This window comes from Xenopus tropicalis, chromosome 10, assembly GCF_000004195.4.
Source record: "Xenopus tropicalis strain Nigerian chromosome 10, UCB_Xtro_10.0, whole genome shotgun sequence".
NCBI lineage: Eukaryota > Metazoa > Chordata > Amphibia > Anura > Pipidae > Xenopus > Xenopus tropicalis.
In genome coordinates this window covers 1,564,131-1,587,090 of record NC_030686.2, presented here as the reverse complement: position 1 = coordinate 1,587,090, position 22,960 = coordinate 1,564,131, and the positions used below count along the sequence as shown (strand labels likewise).

The 22,960-nt window shown below is 49.3% G+C and overlaps 1 protein-coding gene across 1 annotated transcript in view; it reads right to left on the bottom strand.

Annotated features, from left to right (window-relative positions):
* oprl1 (opioid related nociceptin receptor 1) overlaps positions 1 to 20,290 on the bottom strand; it is a 40,447-nt gene extending 20,157 nt beyond the window's left edge. Inside the window, exons 1-3 of the mRNA XM_031894694.1 lie at positions 20,218 to 20,290; positions 17,077 to 17,304; positions 1,126 to 1,481 (exon numbers count right to left, since the gene is read on the bottom strand). Coding sequence (XP_031750554.1) covers positions 1,126 to 1,481; positions 17,077 to 17,291 — 571 coding nt within the window. The 5' untranslated portion in view covers positions 17,292 to 17,304; positions 20,218 to 20,290. The remainder of the gene's footprint in view (positions 1 to 1,125; positions 1,482 to 17,076; positions 17,305 to 20,217) is intronic.
* Between the last annotated feature and the right edge of the window lie 2,670 nt (positions 20,291 to 22,960).

Sequence of the window (22,960 nt, the reverse complement as noted above, 5' to 3'; positions counted from 1 at the left end):
ATGCCGGGGACAATACCAGGGTACAATGCTGGGGTGCCACAATAACTGCACAGGAAGGTATAGATGGGGCACCTTTGAAAGAGCTGAGTTTTTGCATAATGTGGATTTGGGGGTTTAGGGGGCTAAGAAGTCAATGGGGGTCCCAAGTCTGAGGGCCAATGACGTAGACATGTCATGTGATGTTCCTACACAGATATACAATATACACAGATATACAATATACACAGATATACAATATACACAGATATACAATATACACAGATACGATCAAACTTAGACCCTAAAAGAGCTGACTGGACTGACATCTATTGCACTTCCTTGTGACTGAGAGAGCTGACATTTGATTGGTTAGTCTCTCCAGAGATTTGATTGGTTAGTCTCTCCAGAGATTTGATTGGTTAGGCTCTCCAGGCCCATGATACAGCCTCTCTCTTGCTGACTGGTGCATAAGCTTTTCCTGCTGAATTGCGCTTAGTACAGGGGAATCCCTATAGGGGGCTGTTCCTGCTGAATTGCGCTAAGTTCCAGAGGAATCCCTATAAGGGGCTGTTCCTGCTGAATTGCGCTAAGTTCCAGAGGAATCCCTATAAGGGGCTGTTCCTGCTGAATTGCGCTAAGTTCCAGAGGAATCCCTATAAGGGGCTGTTCCTGCTGAATTGCGCTTAGTACAGGGGAATCCCTATAGGGGGCTGTTCCTGCTGAATCAGAATGAATACAGGGAAAAGCCATCTGGGTTGAAAATTGGGGGTAAATGTTTCTTTGCATTCCCAGAATTCCAGTAAACTGATTTCCAGTACATCACTTACTTTTAGTAGCTGCTACTTTTGGTTCCCAGTTGTATGTCGGCGCTGTACGTACTTTTTGGGGGTTCAATCATATTATGCAGAGCAGTTGTATGTCGGCGCTGTACGTACTTTTTGGGGGTTCAATCATATTATGCAGAGCCCCCAAAAAGTACGTACAGCGCCGACATACAACTGGGAACCAAAAGTAGCAGCTACTAAAAGTCTTGTGTGACCTAAGCCCATTGCAAGCGCTGGCCCATATTGTAATGCATTTTATTCCCCCATCTATTCTGCACTAAAACACTCAATGAAAGTTAAGTTACCCTTGGGAGCTACTCACCATCGTTCTCCATCTCGGCGGAGCCCATGACCATAACGGGGATCCCAATGAACGAGGCCAGGATCCAGATGCAGACGTTGACCACCTTGGCCTTGTGTGGGGTGCGGATATCCAGCGCCTTGACCGGGTGGCAGATGGCGATGTAACGGTCAACGCTCATCATGGTCAGGGTGAAGGTGCTGGTGAACATGTTGTAGTAGTCAATGGCTATGGCGATCTTGCAGAGAACGTTGCCAAATGGCCAGATGCCCATGAAGATATCGGTGCCTTGGAACGGCAGGGTGACCAAGACCAAGGCGTCTGCCAAAGCCAAGTTGAAAATGTAGATGTTGGTTGCAGTCTTCATCTTGGTGTATCTGGAAAGAACAAAGATTGGTGAGAAGAAGGCAAAAAGGCCATTGAGGGGGAGATACCTTGTGGGATTCCAACATGGACCTGACAGGAACAATATGTGTTGGGTGTCTGTGTACTGGAAATAGTGGGGTGCAGATATAGCGCCTTCAGCTTTATGGCAGGAGAAGAAGATGAAAGGACTCAGTATGGAGAAGAAGTAGCTCGGTGGAACATAGGAGGCAAGGGGAGAAGAAGTAGCTCGGTGGAACATAGGAGGCAAGGGGAGAAGAAGTAGCTCGGTGGAACGTAGGAGGCAAGGGGAGAAGAAGTAGCTCGGTGGAACGTAGGAGGCAAGGGGAGAAGAAGTAGCTCGGTGGAACGTAGGAGGCAAGGGGAGAAGAAGTAGCTCGGTGGAACATAGGAGGCAAGGGGAGAAGAAGTAGCTCGGTGAACCGTAGGAGGCAAGGGGAGAAGAAGTAGCTCGGTGGAACGTAGGAGGCAAGGGGAGAAGAAGTAGCTCAGTGGAACATAGGAGGCAAGGGGAGAAGAAGTAGCTCGGTGGAACGTAGGAGGCAAGGGGAGAAGAAGTAGCTCGGTGGAACGTAGGAGGCAAGAGGAGAAGAAGTAGCTCAGTGGAACATAGGAGGCAAGGGGAGAAGAAGTAGCTCGGTGGAACATAGGAGGCAAGGGGAGAAGAAGTAGCTCGGTGGAACATAGGAGGCAAGGGGAGAAGAAGTAGCTCGGTGGAACATAGGAGACATGGACCTCTACTTAGTGGGGGGGGAGGGGCTCAATAGGAGAAGACAAGGCTCATTAGGAGAAAGGGGGGCTCAGTGGGAGGAGAAAAAGAAAGTCTTTGGTACTGGAACTATAGGAGAAGGTGGGGCTCAAGGAGAAGAGTCTCTAAGGGAGAAAGTGCTATTCTGTGAGAGAGGGAGGGGCTTAGAAGAGAGGAGGTGTGGTCAGAGGATGATGGAGTGGGCTGAGTAGGGATGGGGGGGTCCCAGTGGGAGAATGAAGGGCTTATAAGGTATAAGGTGTTTGTGTTAACGATGTTAACGATTAATGGGATAAAGAGAGTAACTGCTTCTCCCCCATCCTGCTGAGTGACGGAGTAACGGCCTATCTACCCTGTACGTGTGCAGAATGTACAGCTGTCTCTCCCACACTGAGTACAGGGCACAAAGGGAAAGAGACAGTTACACCTCACTCTCGCAGATCTGCCCCGAAGGCCAAACTCTCTATTCAGGGAACTCACAGGGCATTTGTATTACTGAGTGTCAGTGAGACCCCCAGTGAGACCCCCAGTGAGACCCACGTGGGGAAATCTCTCTCCAAGGCATCGGCCTCAGTGTCAGTGAGACAGTCAGTGAGACCCACGTGGGGAGAGTGAAGGCTTCAGCCTCAGTGTCAGTGAGACAGTCAGTGAGACAGTCAGTGAGACCCACGTGGGGAGAGTGAAGGCTTCGGCCTCAGTGTCAGTGAGACAGTCAGTGAGACCCACATGGGGAGAGTGAAGGCTTCAGCCTCAGTGTCAGTGAGACAGTCAGTGAGACAGTCAGTGAGACAGTCAGTGAGACAGTCAGTGAGACACACGTGGGGAAATCTCTCTCCAAGGCTTCGGCCTCAGTGTCAGTGAGACAGTCAGTGAGACAGTCAGTGAGACAGTCAGTGCGACCCACGTGGGGAGAGTGAAGGCTTCAGCCTCAGTGTCAGTGAGACAGTCAGTGAGACAGTCAGTGAGACCCACGTGGGGAGAGTGAAGGCTTTAGCCTCAGTGTCAGTGAGACAGTCAGTGAGACAGTCAGTGAGACAGTCAGTGAGACCCACGTGGGGAGAGTGAAGGCTTCGGCCTCAGTGTCAGTGAGACAGTCAGTGAGACAGTCAGTGAGACAGTCAGTGAGACCCACGTGGGGAGAGTGAAGGCTTCGGCCTCAGTGTCAGTGAGACAGTCAGTGAGACAGTCAGTGAGACCCACGTGGGGAGAGTGAAGGCTTCGGCCTCAGTGTCAGTGAGACAGTCAGTGAGACAGTCAGTGAGACCCACGTGGGGAGAGTGAAGGCTTCGGCCTCAGTGTAAGTGAGACAGTCAGTGAGACAGTCAGTGAGACCCACGTGGGGAGAGTGAAGGCTTCGGCCTCAGTGTCAGTGAGACAGTCAGTGAGACAGTCAGTGAGACAGTCAGTGAGACCCACGTGGGGAGAGTGAAGGCTTCAGCCTCAGTGTCAGTGAGACAGTCAGTGAGACAGTCAGTGAGACAGTCAGTGAGACAGTCAGTGAGACCCACGTGGGGAGAGTGAAGGCTTCAGCCTCAGTGTCAGGAAATGATTCATTAGAGCCATTTATTTCCCATTAATCAGTATCAATAGATTCGTTCCTGGGGGCAGAGCCAGGGGCCCCGCTGGGAGCAGCACTCAGGGAAGTCTCGGGCCCCGGGGCCACTGTCAGTCTATTAGCAAAGTCTCTCCCCGAGCAAAGAGCCAGCGAGACCCAGAAACCCCAAGAGCTCGGTCTGATCTGTAAGTGACTGCTCAGAACCTACACACAAGGGGCAGAGACTACACACAAGGGGCAGAGACTACACACAAGGGGCAGAGACTACACACAAGGGGCAGAGACTACACACAAGGGGCAGAGACTACACACAAGGGACAGAGACCACACACAAGGGACAGAGACCACACACAAGAGACAGAGACCACACACAAGGGGCAGAGACTACACACAAGGGGCAGAGACTACACACAAGGGGCAGAGACTACACACAAGGGGCAGAGACTACACACAAGGGACAGAGACTACATACAGGGGACAGAGACTACACCCAAGGGACAGAGACCACACACAAGAGACAGAGACCACACACAAGAAACAGAGACCACACACAAGGGACAGAGACTACACACAAGGGACAGAGACCACACACAAGGGACAGAGACTACACACAAGGGGCAGAGACTACACACAAGGGCAGGACTACACACAAGGGCAGAGACTACACACAAGGACAGAGACTACATACAGGGGACAGAGACTACACCCAAGGGACAGAGACTACACACAAGGGGCAGAGACTACACACAAGGGGCAGAGACTACACACAAGGGACAGAGACTACACACAAGGGGCAGAGACTACACACAAGGGGCAGAGACTACACACAAGGGGCAGAGACTACACACAAGGGACAGAGACTACATACAGGGGACAGAGACTACACACAAGGGACAGAGACCACACACAGGGGACAGAGACTACACACAGGGGACAGAGACCACACACAAGGGGCAGAGACCACACACAAGGGACAGAGACCACACACAAGGGGCAGAGACCACACACAAGGGGCAGAGGCCACACACAAGGGACAGAGACTACACACAGGGGACAGAGACTACACAAAGGGGCAGAGACTACACACAAGGGACAGAGACTACACACAAGGGACAGAGACTACACACAGGGGACAGAGACTACACACAAGGGACAGAGACTACACACAGGGGACAGAGACTACACACAAGGGACAGAGACCACACACAAGGGACAGAGACCACACACAAGGGGCAGAGACCACACACAAGGGACAGAGACTACACACAGGGGACAGAGACTACACAAAGGGGCAGAGACTACACACAAGGGACAGAGACTACACACAAGGGACAGAGACTACACACAAGGGACAGAGACTACACACAAGGGACAGAGACTACACACAAGGGACAGAGAATACACACAGGGGACAGAGACTACACACAAGAGACAGAGACTACACAAAGGGGCAGAGACTACACACAAGGGACAGAGAATACACACAGGGGACAGAGACTACACACAAGGGACAGAGACCACACACAAGGGACAGAGACTACACACAAGGGGCAGAGACTACACACAAGGGGCAGAGACTACACACAAGGGGCAGAGACTACACACAAGGGGCAGAGACTACACACAAGGGACAGAGACTACATACAGGGGACAGAGACTACACCCAAGGGACAGAGACTACACACAAGGGACAGAGACTACACACAAAGGGCAGAGACTACACACAAGGGGCAGAGACTACACACAAGGGGCAGAGACTACACACAAGGGACAGAGACTACACACAAAGGGCAGAGACTACACACAAGGGGCAGAGACTACACACAAGGGGCAGAGACTACACACAAGGGACAGAGACTACATACAGGGGACAGAGACTACACACAAGGGGCAGAGACTACATACAGGGGACAGAGACTACACACAAGGGACAGAGACCACACACAAGGGGCAGAGACTACACACAAGGGGCAGAGACTACACACAGGGGACAGAGACTACACACAGGGGACAGAGACTACACACAAGGGGCAGAGACCACACACAAGGGACAGAGACCACACACAAGGGGCAGAGACCACACACAAGGGGCAGAGACCACACACAAGGGACAGAGACTACACACAAGGGACAGAGACCACACACAAGGGACAGAGACCACACACAAGGGACAGAGACCACACACAAGCGGCAGAGACCACACACAAGGGACAGAGACTATACACAAGAGACAGAGACTACACAAAGGGGCAGAAACTACACACAAGGGACAGAGAATACACACAGGGGACAGAGACTACACACAAGAGACAGAGACTACACAAAGGGGCAGAGACTACACACAAGGGACAGAGACTACACACAGGGGACAGAGACTACACAAAGGGGCAGAGACTACACACAAGGGACAGAGACTACACACAAGGGACAGAGACTACACAAAGGGACAGAGACTACACACAGGGGACAGAGACTACACACAAGAGACAGAGACTACACAAAGGGGCAGAGACTACACACAAGGGACAGAGAATACACACAGGGGACAGAGACTACACACAAGAGACAGAGACTACACAAAGGGACAGAGACTACACACAAGAGACAGAGACTACACACAAGGGGCAGAGACTACACAAAAGGGACAGAGAATACACACAGGGGACAGAGACTACACACAAGGGACAGAGACCACACACAAGGGACAGAGACCACACACAAGGGACAGAGACCACACACAAGGGACAGAGACCACACACAAGGGGCAGAGACCACACACAAGGGACAGAGACTATACACAAGAGACAGAGACTACACAAAGGGGCAGAAACTACACACAAGGGACAGAGACTACACACAGGGGACAGAGACTACACACAAGGGACAGAGACTACACACAGGGGACAGAGACTACACACAAGGGACAGAGACCACACACAAGGGGCAGAGACCACACACAAGGGACAGAGACTACACACAAGGGACAGAGACCACACACAAGGGACAGAGACCACACACAAGGGACAGAGACCACACACAAGGGGCAGAGACCACACACAAGGGACAGAGACTATACACAAGAGACAGAGACTACACAAAGGGGCAGAAACTACACACAAGGGACAGAGAATACACACAGGGGACAGAGACTACACACAAGAGACAGAGACTACACAAAGGGGCAGAGACTACACACAAGGGACAGAGACTACACACAGGGGACAGAGACTACACAAAGGGGCAGAGACTACACACAAGGGACAGAGACTACACACAAGGGACAGAGAATACACACAGGGGACAGAGACTACACACAAGAGACAGAGACTACACAAAGGGGCAGAGACTACACACAAGGGACAGAGAATACACACAGGGGACAGAGACTACACACAAGAGACAGAGACTACACAAAGGGACAGAGACTACACACAAGAGACAGAGACTACACACAAGGGGCAGAGACTACACAAAAGGGACAGAGAATACACACAGGGGACAGAGACTACACACAAGGGACAGAGACCACACACAAGGGACAGAGACTACACACAAGAGACAGAGACCACACACAAGGGACAGAGACCACACACAAGGGACAGAGACCACACACAAGGGGCAGAGACCACACACAAGGGACAGAGACTATACACAAGAGACAGAGACTACACACAGGGGACAGAGACTACACACAAGAGACAGAGACTACACAAAGGGGCAGAGACTACACACAAGGGACAGAGACTACACACAAGGGACAGAGACCACACACAAGGGACAGAGACCACACACAAGGGACAGAGACCACACACAAGGGGCAGAGACCACACACAAGGGACAGAGACTATACACAAGAGACAGAGACTACACAAAGGGGCAGAAACTACACACAAGGGACAGAGAATACACACAGGGGACAGAGACTACACACAAGAGACAGAGACTACACAAAGGGGCAGAGACTACACACAAGGGACAGAGACTACACACAAGGGACAGAGAATACACACAGGGGACAGAGACTACACACAAGAGACAGAGACTACACAAAGGGGCAGAGACTACACACAAGGGACAGAGACTACACACAAGGGACAGAGACCACACACAAGGGACAGAGACCACACACAAGGGACAGAGACCACACACAAGGGGCAGAGACCACACACAAGGGACAGAGACTATACACAAGAGACAGAGACTACACAAAGGGGCAGAAACTACACACAAGGGACAGAGAATACACACAGGGGACAGAGACTACACACAAGAGACAGAGACTACACAAAGGGGCAGAGACTACACACAAGGGACAGAGACTACACACAGGGGACAGAGACTACACAAAGGGGCAGAGACTACACACAAGGGACAGAGACTACACACAAGGGACAGAGAATACACACAGGGGACAGAGACTACACACAAGAGACAGAGACTACACAAAGGGGCAGAGACTACACACAAGGGACAGAGAATACACACAGGGGACAGAGACTACACACAAGAGACAGAGACTACACAAAGGGGCAGAGACTACACAAAAGGGACAGAGAATACACACAGGGGACAGAGACTACACACAAGGGACAGAGACCACACACAAGGGACAGAGACTACACACAAGAGACAGACATATGTACAATAATGACAGTGGGATGTGGCCCTGGGGGGTACAATGGGGCCCCCAATCCCAGCCAATAGGGCCTCATTACCGCTCTATAGTGTCGCTGTAACTGCTAATTAATGTGAAGGAATGAGTGTTGATTGTTGGGGTTTGGGGGGGGATGAGTAGCCGGTTCTGCTGGACCCGGTTCTGCCCGCGCTGGGGCGCAGTCCAGCAGTAACAGCCGGGGGGATGGAGCCGGCGTTGCTGAGCCAGTTTCTGTGACAACCCAGACCTTCTGCCTGGAAACAGGAGCTGCCGGGGCCTCATCCCTCTCTGTATTCAGGGGGCAGCCCGGCCCTCTATTGCCCCCCCGGAATATTCCCTTTCATCACTTTCTATCATTTCTCTTATGTACAAGTTGCCCCATTAACTCTGGGCATTGGGATCGCCTGTCATTAGCCTTCCTGCCCCCAATGGCTGGCAAAGCATGCTGGGATTTGAAGTCTAACCCTGGCTGATCGCAGCCTCTGATTGGTGAATAGCGCATTGCCTGTTCCATATCATCATGAGAATTATCCTCAGATCCAACCGAAAACAAAATCTGACCCAGGGTGGAAAGAGTTAAGCACAGCCCCCCCCCCCCCCCCCAGCAACGAATTGTCTTTCATTCCTCCCTCCAACTGGGGGGCAGCTGTGGCCCTCCCGGGGGGCCCATAGACTTCAAATTCAGCCAATGAAGCGGCAGTGTAACAGGTAACTGGGCCGAGACCCAGAACCGACGAAAGCTCCCCCCCCCCGGGGCAATAAGCTCTGCCTCATTTGGGGTGATTTCTGGGAATTTCAGCATAATGTTCTGCCCTACACCGGGGGGGGGCAGTTGCTAGGGGTATTATGGGTAGGTAGCAGAGGCCTGGGGGTGCAGTTGCTAGGGGTATTATGGGTAGGTAGCAGAGGCCTGGGGGGGCAGTTGCTAGGGGTATTATGGGTAGGTAGCAGAGGCCTGGGGGTGCAGTTGCTAGGGGTATTATGGGTAGGTAGCAGAGGCCTGGGGGGGGGCAGTTGCTAGGGGTATTATGGGTAGGTAGCAGAGGCCTGGGGGGGCAGATGCTAGGGGTATTATGGGTAGGTAGCAGAGGCCTGGGCTGGCAGTTGCTAGGGGTATTATGGGTAGGTAGCAGAGGCCTGGGGGGGGCAGTTGCTAGGGGTATTATGGGTAGGTAGCAGAGGCCTGGGGGGGGCAGTTGCTAGGGGTATTATGGGTAGGTAGCAGAGGCCTGGGGGGGCAGTTGCTAGGGGTATTATGGGTAGGTAGCAGAGGCCTGGGGGGGGCAGTTGCTAGGGGTATTATGGGTAGGTAGCAGAGGCCTGGGGGGGGCAGTTGCTAGGGGTATTATGGGTAGGTAGCAGAGGCCTGGGGGGGCAGTTGCTAGGGGTATTATGGGTAGGTAGCAGAGGCCTGGGGGAGGCAGTTGCTAGGGGTATTATGGGTAGGTAGCAGAGGCCTGGGGGGGGCAGTTGCTAGGGGTATTATGGGTAGGTAGCAGAGGCCTGGGGGGCAGTTGCTAGGGGTATTATGGGTAGGTAGCAGAGGCCTGGGGGGGGCAGTTGCTAGGGGTATTATGGGTAGGTAGCAGAGGCCTGGGGGGGCAGTTGCTAGGGGTATTATGGGTAGGTAGCAGAGGCCTGGGGGGGGCAGTTGCTAGGGGTATTATGGGTAGGTAGCAGAGGCCTGGGGGGGGCAGTTGCTAGGGGTATTATGGGTAGGTAGCAGAGGCCTGGGGGGGCAGTTGCTAGGGGTATTATGGTATAGCAGCTCATTAGCAATGCAAATTAGCCCAAGACCTTTCAGCTGTGGGAGGTAATGACTCAGTATTTATACCCCCCCCCCCCGGCTCCTGCCCCCCCCAAACTTAGGGGGCTGTTCCTGCTGAATTGTGCTTAGTACAGGGGAATCCCTATGTGCCATAGTTTTATGGTATCTCTCTGTACAGGCTATGGGCAAACTTAGGGGGCTGTTCCTGCTGAATTGTGCTTAGTACAGGGGAATCCCGATGTGCCATAGTTTTATGGTATCTCTCTGTACAGGCTATGGGCAAACTTAGGGGGCTGTTCCTGCTGAATTGTGCTTAGTACAGGGGAATCCCTACACCCAGTCGGTCAGTACAGACTATAATAACATGGGGGCAGTTGCTCTGGAATTGGGCTTAGTACATCAGAATACCCGTGTGTTCAATCAATAGAACCACCCACAACTTCTACCTGCCACATGGAACATAGCTTAGCCAATGGCCATAGAGATAACTGAGATAGCCGCCATTCCCTCTTTGGGATAGGATAACCTGAATTATAACTTTTGGGCAGGATAGTCTGTTGTATAACGTTGGTACAGGACAAACTTATTTATGACTTTGGGATCAAAATCACCACCTTAGAGTTACACTTTGGGATGGGATGGCCCATTGCATAACTGTAGGATAGAATGACACAAATAACAGTTTGGGATGAGACAGCCTGCTGTATAACTTTGGGATAGAATAACCTGAGCTACACTTTGGGATGGGATGGCCCATTGCATAACTGTAGGATAGAATGACACAAATAACAGTTTGGGATGAGACAGCCTGCTGTATAACTTTGGGATAGAATAACCTGAGCTACACTTTGGGATGGGATGGCTCCAGGCCCGGATTTGTGGAGAGGCCACAAAGGCCCGGGCCTAGGGCGGCAGAAGTTTAGGGGCGGCATGCCGCCCCGCCGCAACAGAATTTTTAAATTTGGCTCCCATACGGAGCAGTCGGGACCTCTCCCCACTGCTCCGTATGGGAGTTTAAATGTGCGGTCGCGCATGCGCACTCGCGGGGGGCGGGGGCGGCCTCGGGGCACCCAGAAGTGAAATCCGGCCCTGGATGGCTCATTGTATAAGTTTGAGATAAAATAACCTGAGCTACACTTTGGGATGGGATGGCCTATTGTATAATTTTAGGATAGAATGCTCTAATTGAACCCACTAGGAATGACTCTATTTTGGACCTGGTGATTTCTAATAATAATGAACTTATCTCTAACATTTGTGTGGGTGAGCATTTGGGGAACAGTGATCACAACATGGTCTCCTTTGAGATAATGCTGCAGAGACAGCTCTATAAGGGGGTAACTAAACGCTCAGACGTGCAGCCTGTGCCAGTATAAGGGCATCTCTGCAATGTGTCAACTGGGAAAGGCTTTTCATGGGGTTAGACACAGAAGGAAAATGGAACATCTTTATAACATTGCTTTGTAGGTATACACAACAGTATATCCCCCTAGTAAGCAAGGAGAGGCATCGCAAAGCAAAACCCTTATGGCTGAATAAAAGTGTTATTGTCGAGGTTGGTAAGAAAAAACCTGCTTTTAGGGCATTCAAGTTAGCTGGGGCAGCGGGGACTTTCATCAGGTACAAGGAAGCAAATAAAGCAGCAAAAAAGCTATCAGGCAGCTAAAATAGAGATGGAAAGGGATATTGCAGCTAGGAGTAAAAAGAATCCAAAATTATTTTTTAATTATGTGAATAGTAAAAAAATGAAGCAAGAAGGGGTGGGAACTTTATTATCACGGGGGGGTACGTTGGTTGATGAAAACGGGGAAAAAGCTGAAATTTTGAACTCTTATTTTTCATCTGTCTATACATCTGAGGAGCCAGATAATGAAGGCTTCCCTTGTAATATGCCCAGTTCTAGTAATTTAGCTACTGGCGCATGGGTCACTCGGGGGGGAATTCAAAAGAGACTTGAACATGTAAAGGGAAACAAAGGCCCAGGGCCGGATGGGATTCATCCCAGGGTATTAAATGAGCTGAGCGCTGTGATTGCCAAACCTCTTCACTTAATTTCCCAGGATTCATTGAGGTCTGGCATGGTGCCAAGAGACTGGCGGATTGCTAATGTGGTGCCGTTATTTAAAAAGGGATCCCGTTCTCAGCCTGAAAACTATAGGCCTGTTAGTCTGACATCAGTAGTAGGAAAGCTTCTGGAAGGGGTAATAAGGGATAGGATAGTTGAATACATTGCAGTTCACAATACTATTAGTTTGTGCCACATGGGTTTATGGGTAACAGATCTTGCCAGACTAATTTAGTTGCCTTTTATGAGGAGGTGAGTAGGAACCTTGATGCTGGAATGGCAGTTGATGTCATCTACTTGGACTTTGCTAAAGCGTTTGATACAGTACCTCACAGAAGGTTAATGATCAAATTAAGGAATATTGGCCTAGAACATAATATTTGTAATTGGATAGAGAACTGGCTGAAGGATAGAGTACAAAGAGTGGTGGTAAATGGAACATTTTCTAATTGGGCCAGTGTGGTTAGTGGAGTACCGCAGGGGTCAGTCCTTGGGCCTTTGCTGTTTAACTTGTTTATTAATGACCTGGAGGGGGGCATAGACAGTATTGTTTCTATTTTTGCTGATGACACTAAATTGGGCAAAACTATAAGTTCCATGCAGGATGTGCCGCTTTGCAGAGAGATTTGACAAAATTAGATAACTGGGCAGCAAACTGGAAAATGAGGTTCAATGTTGATAAGTGCAAAGTTATGCACTTTGGTAGAAATAATATAAACGCAAACTATCTACTGAATGGGAGTGAGTTGGGGGGATCCTTAATGGAGAAGGATCTAGGGGTTTTTGTTGATAACAAGTTGTCTAATTCCAGGCAGTGTCATTCTGTGGCTACTAAAGCAAATAAAGTGCTGTCTTGTATAAAAAAGGGCATTGACTCAAGGGATGAGAACATAATTTTGCCCCTTTATAGGTCCCTGGTAAGGCCTCACCTTGAGTATGCAGTGCAGTTTTGGGCTCCAGTCCTTAAGAAGGATATTAATGAGCTGGAGAGAGTGCAGAGACTGCAACTAAACTGGTAAAGGGGATGGAAGGGTTAAACTATGAGGTGAGACTGTCGAGGTTGGGGTTGTTTTCTCTGGAAAAGAGGCGCTTGCGAGGGGACATGATTACTCTGTACAAGTACATTAGAGGGGATTATAGGCAGTTGGGGGATGTTCTTTTTTCCCATAAAAACAATCAACGCACCAGAGGTCACCCCTTTAGATTAGAGGAACGGAGCTTCCATTTGAAGCAGCGTAGGTGGTTCCTCACGGTGAGGGCAGTGAGGGGGTTGGGGAATGCCCTGCCGGGGGTGTTGGGTAGGGGGTTCCTCACGGTGAGGGCAGTGAGGGGGTTGGGGAATGCCCTGCCGGGGGATGTTGGGTAGGGGGTTCCTCACGGTGAGGGCAGTGAGGGGGTTGGGGAATGCCCTTCCTAGTGATGTGGTAATGGCAGATTCTGTTAATGCCTTTAAGAGGGGCCTGGATGAGTTCTTGATCAATCAGAATATCCAAGGCTATTGTGATACTAATATCTACAGTTAGTACTAGTGGTTGTATTTATAGTTTATGTATGTGAGTATAGATTGGTAGGTGTGGGTTAGGTGTGCGGGGTTTACTTGGATGGGTTGAACTTGATGGACACAGGTCTTTTTTCAACCCTATGTAACTATGTAACTATGTAACTATGTAACTATGTAACTTTAGTATAGGACAGCTTGTTGTATATCTTTGGGATAGAATGACCTGAGTTACACTTTGGGATAGAGTAGGTGTTGTATATCTTTGGGATAGAATGACCTGAGTTACACTTTGGCATAGGATAGCTTGTTGTATATCTTTGGGATAGAATGACCTGAGCTAGACTTTGGGATAGAGTAGGTGTTGTAGATCTTTGGGATAGAATGACCTGAGTTAGACTTTGGGATACAGTAGGTGTTGTATATCTTTGGGATAGAATGACCTGAGTTAGGCTTTGGGATAGAGTAGCTTGTTGTATATCTTTGGGCTAGAATGACCTGAGTAACACTTTGGGATAGGATAGCTTGTTGTATATCTTTGGGATAGAATGACCTGAGTAACACTTTGGGATAGGATAGCTTGTTGTATATCTTTGGGATAGAATGACCTGAGTAACACTTTGGGATAGGATAGCTTGTTGTATATCTTTGGGATAGAATGACCTGAGTAACACTTTGGGATAGAGTAGCTTGTTGCATATCTTTGGGATAGAATGACCCGAGTAACACTTTGGGATAGGATAGCTTGTTGTATATCTTTGGGATAGAATGACCTGAGTAACACTTTGGGATAGAGTAGCTTGTTGCATATCTTTGGGATAGAATGACCTGAGTAACACTTTGGGATAGGATAGCTTGTTGTATATCTTTGGGATAGAATGACCTGAGTAACACTTTGGGATAGGATAGCTTCTTGTATATCTTTGGGATAGAATGACCTGAGTAACACTTTGGGATAGGATAGCTTGTTGCATATCTTTGGGATAGAATGACCTGAGTAACACTTTGGGATAGAGTAGCTTGTTGTATATCTTTGGGATAGAATGACCTGAGTTTCACTTTGGGATAGGATAGCTTGTTGTATATCTTTGGGATAGAATGACCTGAGTAACACTTTGGGATAGAGTAGCTTGTTATATATCTTTGGGATAGAATGACCTGAGTAACACTTTGGGATAGGATAGCTTGTTGTATATCTTTGGGATAGAATGACCTGAGTAACACTTTGGAATAGGATGGCTCCAGGCCCGGATTTGTGGAGAGGCCACAAAGGCCCGGGCCTAGGGCGGCAGAAGTTTAGGGGCGGCATGCCGCCCCGCCGCAACAGAATTTTTAAATTTGGCTCCCATACGGAGCAGTCGGGACCTCTCCCCACTGCTCCGTATGGGAGTTTAAATGTGCGGTCGCGCATGCGCACTCGCGGGGGGCGGGGGCGGCCTCGGGGCACCCAGAAGTGAAATCCGGCCCTGGATGGCTCATTGTATAAGTTTGAGATAAAATAACCTGAGCTACACTTTGGGATGGGATGGCCTATTGTATAATTTTAGGATAGAATGCTCTAATTGACACTTTAGTATAGGACAGCTTGTTGTATATCTTTGGGATAGAATGACCTGAGTTACACTTTGGGATAGAGTAGGTGTTGTATATCTTTGGGATAGAATGACCTGAGTTACACTTTGGCATAGGATAGCTTGTTGTATATCTTTGGGATAGAATGACCTGAGCTAGACTTTGGGATAGAGTAGGTGTTGTAGATCTTTGGGATAGAATGACCTGAGTTAGACTTTGGGATACAGTAGGTGTTGTATATCTTTGGGATAGAATGACCTGAGTTAGGCTTTGGGATAGAGTAGCTTGTTGTATATCTTTGGGCTAGAATGACCTGAGTAACACTTTGGGATAGGATAGCTTGTTGTATATCTTTGGGATAGAATGACCTGAGTAACACTTTGGGATAGGATAGCTTGTTGTATATCTTTGGGATAGAATGACCTGAGTAACACTTTGGGATAGGATAGCTTGTTGTATATCTTTGGGATAGAATGACCTGAGTAACACTTTGGGATAGAGTAGCTTGTTGCATATCTTTGGGATAGAATGACCCGAGTAACACTTTGGGATAGGATAGCTTGTTGTATATCTTTGGGATAGAATGACCTGAGTAACACTTTGGGATAGAGTAGCTTGTTGCATATCTTTGGGATAGAATGACCTGAGTAACACTTTGGGATAGGATAGCTTGTTGTATATCTTTGGGATAGAATGACCTGAGTAACACTTTGGGATAGGATAGCTTGTTGTATATCTTTGGGATAGAATGACCTGAGTAACACTTTGGGATAGGATAGCTTGTTGCATATCTTTGGGATAGAATGACCTGAGTAACACTTTGGGATAGAGTAGCTTGTTGTATATCTTTGGGATAGAATGACCTGAGTTTCACTTTGGGATAGGATAGCTTGTTGTATATCTTTGGGATAGAATGACCTGAGTAACACTTTGGGATAGAGTAGCTTGTTATATATCTTTGGGATAGAATGACCTGAGTAACACTTTGGGATAGGATAGCTTGTTGTATATCTTTGGGATAGAATGACCTGAGTAACACTTTGGAATAGGATAGCTTGTTGTATATCTTTGGGATAGAATGACCTGAGTAACACTTTGGGATAGAGTAGCTGTTGTATATCTTTGGGATAGAATGACCTGAGTAACACTTTGGGATAGAGTAGCTGTTGTATATCTTTGGGATAGAATGACTTGAGTTACACTTTGAGATAGGATAGCTACTTCTATAACTTTGGGATAGAATAACCTGAGCAACACTTTGAGATAGTATAGCTTGTTGTGTATCTTTGGGATAGAATGACCTGATTAACACTTTTGGATAGAGTAGCTTGTTGTATATCTTTGGGATAGAATGACCTGAGTTACACTTTGGGATAGAGTAGGTGTTGTATATCTTTGGGATAGAATGACCTGAGTAACACTTTGGGATAGGATAGCTTGTTGTATATCTTTGGGATAGAATGACCTGAGCTAGACTTTGGGATAGAGTAGGTGTTGTAGATCTTTGGGATAGAATGACCTGAGTTAGACTTTGGGATACAGTAGGTGTTGTATATCTTTGGGATAGAATGACCTGAGTTACACTTTGGGATAGGATAGCTTGTTGTATATCTTTGGGATAGAATGACCTGAGTTAGACTTTGGGATAGAGTAGGTGTTGTAGATCTTTGGGATAGAATGACCTGAGTTACACTTTGGGGTAGGATAGTTTGCGGGGAGAGTCCTTACCTGACGATGACATACATGACGGCACAATTCCCGACCAATCCCACCACGCAGACAATCAGATAGACCGCCACAATGGTGACTTTGATCCCCAGGGGCAGGAAGCGGTCCCCCCCGGTGCTGTTGTACAGGCTGCTCAGCTCCGACAGGGAAACGTTTTTCAGCAGTTCCCGTAAGTAAGCGGCTTCGAAGGATGAATCTGCCAGGGAGAGATCCATTGTAGCTGAGTACCTGGGGGGGCACAGGGGAGGGTCAGTGTCAGTAGCAGACCCCCTTTGTACTTCATGGACTGGGGGGGTCACATTCACGGTAACAGTATGTTAGAGATTGGCCCATTCATAGCAACTTTGCAATTGGTCTTCATTATTTTGTATTATTTTCCTTCTTCTTCTATCTCTTTGCAGCTTTCAAATGGGGGTCACTGACCCCGGCAACCAAACCCTATTGCTCTGTGAGGCTCCAGTTTTATTGTGATTGTTATAACAATTCATATTCCCGAGCCTCTTTCAAACCGCTGCCTGGTTGCTAGGTGAAATCGGACCCTAGCAACCAGAGAGCTGCTGAACAAGAAGCTAAATAATTCAAAAGCCGCAAATAATAAAAAATGAAGACCAATTGCAAATTGCCTCAGAATATCCCTCTCTACATCATATTACAGTGAATTTAAACCCAAAAGGCTAACAGTTATTCCTATAGATCAGAGCAATACTTTGAATTTCAGCCAACGTAGAAGGATTTTAGTGAAACAGAAAGTTTCCTATTGCCCCCCCCAGTTAAACCCTCCCCTACTGTATATACAGTGAATCTTATTAGAGACCCTGGGGGGGTCACATCACCCCTTCAGCCGATGTCTGTTTCCTGAGCAGGAGCCAGAGCCAAGAGACAGACAGGCACATCCATAGGTCAGTGAGGCTGCTCTATAAATACTGGGGGGCCGGGGGGCTGTAAGGCCTGATGGTTCCTGTGTAACATCTGTGAGATAATCCAGTTACCCCCAAGCACTGACATTCCTCATGTACCGGGGACTGGGGGTCTCTGCCCCCCCCCACACACACACATAGCCAGGCATATGGCCCCCCTACACATACATTACTGACCCCACATCTATATTATACCCCCCAATATCTATCTATCATCTATCTATTTATCTATCATCTGTCTGTCTGTCTATTTATCTATCTATCTATGTATCTATCTATCTATCTATCTATATTTCTATGTATCTATCATCTATCTATTTATCTATCATCTGTCTGTCTGTCTGTCTATCTATTTATCTATCTATCTATCTATCTATATTTCTATGTATCTATCTATCTATCTATCTATATTTCTAGGTATCTATCTATCTATCATCTATCTATCTATTTATCTATCTATCTATATTTCTATGTATCTATCTATCTATCTATCTGCCAGAGCACCCCAGACCCAGAGCACCCCAGACCCAGAACACCCCAGACCCACAGCACCCCAGACCCACAGCACCCCAGACCCAGAGCACCCCAGACCCACAGTACCCCAGACCCACAGCACCCCAGACCCAGAGCACCCCAGGCCCAGAGCACCCCAGACCCAGAGCACCCCAGACCACCCCAGGCCCAGAGCACCCCAGACCCAGAGCACCCCAGACCCAGGAGACCAATGGGCTAATAAAATAAATAATGCCCCCCAGTAATTCCTGATGGCAGCCCTCCACAAACTCCCCTTAAACCATGATGTTACTTATTTATTTTGACCCCCCCATTAAGCTGCCGGCCTTGCCCCCCACCTTCAGGGACTGCACCCCACCCCATAGAGACACCAGGTTTGGGCAAACCCCAAGGTTCGGGCATTCAGGCCCAGTGAGCCTTCCTTAGCTTTGACCCCACTGACCACCTGATGCTCAATCAGAGGCTAATGGGGCAGCAATGTTACCCCTGTAATGGGCAGATGAACCCCAATAGCACAGACATTAGGAGTGAGAATAGGGGGGGCTACATCCATCTGAGGAGTCAAAAGAGCGGAAATACTTACCCCTGTATAGTACTTACCCTGTGTACTACTTACCCCTGTGTACTACTTACCCTGTATACTACTTACCCTTGTATAGTACTTACCCCTGTATAGTACTTACCCCTGTATACTACTTACCCCTGTATAGTACTTACCCCTGTATACTACTTACCCCTGTATACTACTTACCCCTGTATAGTACTTACCCCTGTGTACTACTTACCCCTGTGTACTACTTACCCCTGTGTACTACTTACCCTGTATACTACTTACCCCATAAAACAGCTTTTTATAAGACCCCATATACACAGTATATCCCACCCCATACTCTCCCTGTATATAACTATACACCTGTATATACCAACCTATAACTACTCACCCCATATACCCCAGTACACCACTCGCAGCCTGTATATAGGTGCCCAGTAGATACCCCAGTATAGGGGCCCCCTGTATATCACACCCATACACCCCGGGCTTTATTTACCCCCCATACCCTGGGCTTTACACCTTGGAGCAGTCGGGGATATTATTCAGCACCAGAGACAGCGCTCGGCGGTGACCGAGTCCCTGGGGGGTCGGGGCTGGATTTTGCCGCCCCCTGAAGCGTTTATCGGGGAGACAGTGTGGGGCCCCAGGATGGCAGGGGGGCACAACCGGGGTAAGAGACACCTGCCCGCTTGGGGGGTAACTGCAGAGGAAGCCTGACCCCCAATGCAGATCAGAAGTCGGATTCCTGCCCAGGAGTAAATACACAGAGGACGCAAGAATTCTAGCGCAGATTGCGGAGGGGTATTTGCCCCCCTCCGGGGTAAGTAGACAGGGAAGTTGGCACTGGGGGCAGTAGCGTAGGATTGCAGCGGGGAGGGAGCAGGGTAACAGGGCAGATTGGGGAGGCGATATTACCCCTCATGGTGCAAGTGAAGAGGCAGTTGGGACTGGGCAATAGCGGCAGCGATATCCGCTGGTTCGGGGGTAACTGGAGGGGCAACCGGTGGGATTTGTACATGTTGGAGGGGTAAGTGGAGAGGTATGTGGGCACCCAGGGAGCCTGGCACCCACTGCACCAACCTGCACAGCCCCACACTGCGGTGCCACACACTCTGCCCCAAGGCCAGTGGGGAGGGGTATCAGGGAAGGGGCACTTACCCCGGCTGCAGGCTGCCCTCGGTCTCCCTTCTCTCCTTGCAGACACAGAGCCGCAGCGCCCAATATGGGTGGGAGGGAGGGAGGGAGACACAGGGAGGGTGCGGGGCTTCTCTGCTGCTGCTGCTGCTGCTCTACAGACAGTGGGGGGGGGGGGGGGGATCGCACAGATGGACATGAACATGCCGGGCCCCCAGCCCTCAGGGTATCTGCAGGGGCAATAGCAATGTGCATGGGGCTGACCGGCAGGGGAACGGTTAATGGCACTGGCTCAGCCCAATACAGGAGCATCCTGCGGCACTGGCAAGGGTTAATGGCACTCCCCCCCCCCCCAGGCTAAAGGCAATGAATGTGAGCGACAATAAGGAGTTAATTGTGTCTGTAGAGAAATAGGGCCACATAAGGGGGGGGCACAGTACCCAGTAAACCCGGGGGGCTGGGGGGCAAATAGGTGTTTTAGGGGTTTCAGTCCTGAAATGATGATTAGGGAAAGGGCAGTTGGCAGCTCAGGTGTTGGGGTTAGGGATCAGAGCAATGTGGGGATCCAGAGCCTGGAAAGGGTTAAAGGGGCAGTGAGGGCACAGGCAAGAGCATGAGTGATGCCCACCCTGGCAGCAGGGTAAGGTTGTGGGTTTGCTAAGGGTTAACTGTCCCACTCAGGGAATGAAGGGTGCTCTCTATCTATGCACTGGCTTGGGGTACATTAAACACCCTGGAAAAGCAGGGGTTAATTCTGTGAGATTTACCCACTCGAAGGGGCAATAAGATCTGCCCATCGGCTGGCGTTTCACCCTTTACAGGGCCAAGCTGGGCAAATTCATGTGGCTACTACTTGCCTTTCATCACAGGCATGAGGGTCTCATGAAGGGGCAACAGCAATGTGCTTGTTAGGGGCTGGTGAGTAAGGGGTTAATGAGAGTCATTTCCAAGCGCCGGTGCAGTACAAATGGCATTTTAGACATTTATTTTAACCAAAAACATATTTTTTTCCCATAATTCCAGTGTAATTGCAGCCATTAGGGAAGTTGCCTCAAATGCAGTTGCCCCTGTGTCCCACCGTGTCCAACTTGCCCCGGCGTATTGACCAATTGGGCGCAATTGTGCTGAAAATGTCTGCAAGTGACCCTGTGGGCCCAGTTCTGCCCCATCCGGTGACGCAGCCTGGGACAGAGGGTTACAGTGAGGGGATTAAGGGGTTAATATAATGCATTGACAGTACGGAGGGTTACAGTGAGGGGATTAAGGGGTTAATATCATGCACTGACAGTAATGGGGGTAACACAGTGAGGGGATTAAGGGGTTAATATAATGCACTGACAGTATTGGGGGTTACAGTGAGGGGATTAAGGGGTTAATATCATGCACTGACAGTATTGGGGGTTACAGTGAGGGGATTAAGGGGTTAATATAATGCACTGACAGTATTGGGGGTTACAGTGAGGGGATTAAGGGGTTAATATAATGCCCTGACAGTATTGGGGGTTACAGTGAGGGGATTAAGGGGTTAATATAATGCCCTGACAGTATTGGGGGTTACAGTGAGGGGATTAAGGGGTTAATATAATGCACTGACAGTATTGGGGGGTTACAGTGTGGGGATTAAGGGGTTAATATAGCGCAATGGCACCATATGGGGGCGCTGCAGTGAGACCCCCAGGTTCATACCCCTCCCTCACTGTGGGTGGGAAATTCACATTACAGCCCCCACTCTTCCCATCAGCCCCTATGGGACAACGTCTGTGTCTGTGGTTTACATTACTGTCTTGTTGCTATGATCAGTGACCCTAGCAACAAGTGTCCTTCTCTACAGTTCAGCTTCCCCTTTAAACGGCTGGTTACGACTGCCCAACTCTCTTTCCCCAATGTAACTGACTCCGACTTTCCCTCCGCTGCTCCATCCGACTCCCCAGCAGCAACGAAATAATGATTTTGCTTCAGTGCCGCCCAGGTACCCAGTTCCATTCGCCCTCCCAGTACAGCAACGTGCCAGGGGCTCTAAATCTGCATTCTGATTGGATATAACTGGGGGGACAGTGCACCCCCCAAGCTCATTATTTAGGTACCAACTTCCGGTTCTGCCGAGTCGCTGTTTGAGGGGCCGAGAGTCATAAAACAATTTGACATTTCACAGATAAACCCCCTGTATAATGAGCTGCTCCTTATCACAAAGCCTGCAAAGGCAGCTGCTGTTTGTTTAAACAGAGCTCATTATCAACATTTGAAAGAATGACACTGTTAGTAAGGGGAGGGGTCAGGGCTTCATAACAGCAAGAAATATAGGGAAAAGCTACAAATGCAACACAAGCCCTGATAGGGGGGACAGTGGGGCAAAATGGAGACAGGAGGGCAAGATGGGGACAGTAGGGCAAGATGGGGACAGTAGGGCAAGATGGAGACAGTAGGGCAAGATGGGGACAGTAGGGCAAGATGGAGACAGTAGGGCAAGATGGAGACAGTAGGACAAGATGGGGACAGTAGGGCAAGATGGAGACAGTAGGGCAAGATGGAGACAGTAGGGCAAGATGGAGTCAGTAGGGCAAGATGGAGACAGTAGGGCAAGATGGGGACAGTAGGGCAAGATGGAGACAGTAGGGCAAGATGGAGACAGTAGGGCAAGATGGGGACAGTAGGGCAAGATGGAGACAGTAGGGCAAGCAGATGGACAGTAGGAATGGAGACAGTAGGGCAAGATGGAGACAGTAGGGCAAGATGGAGACAGTAGGGTAAGATGGAGACAGTAGGGCAA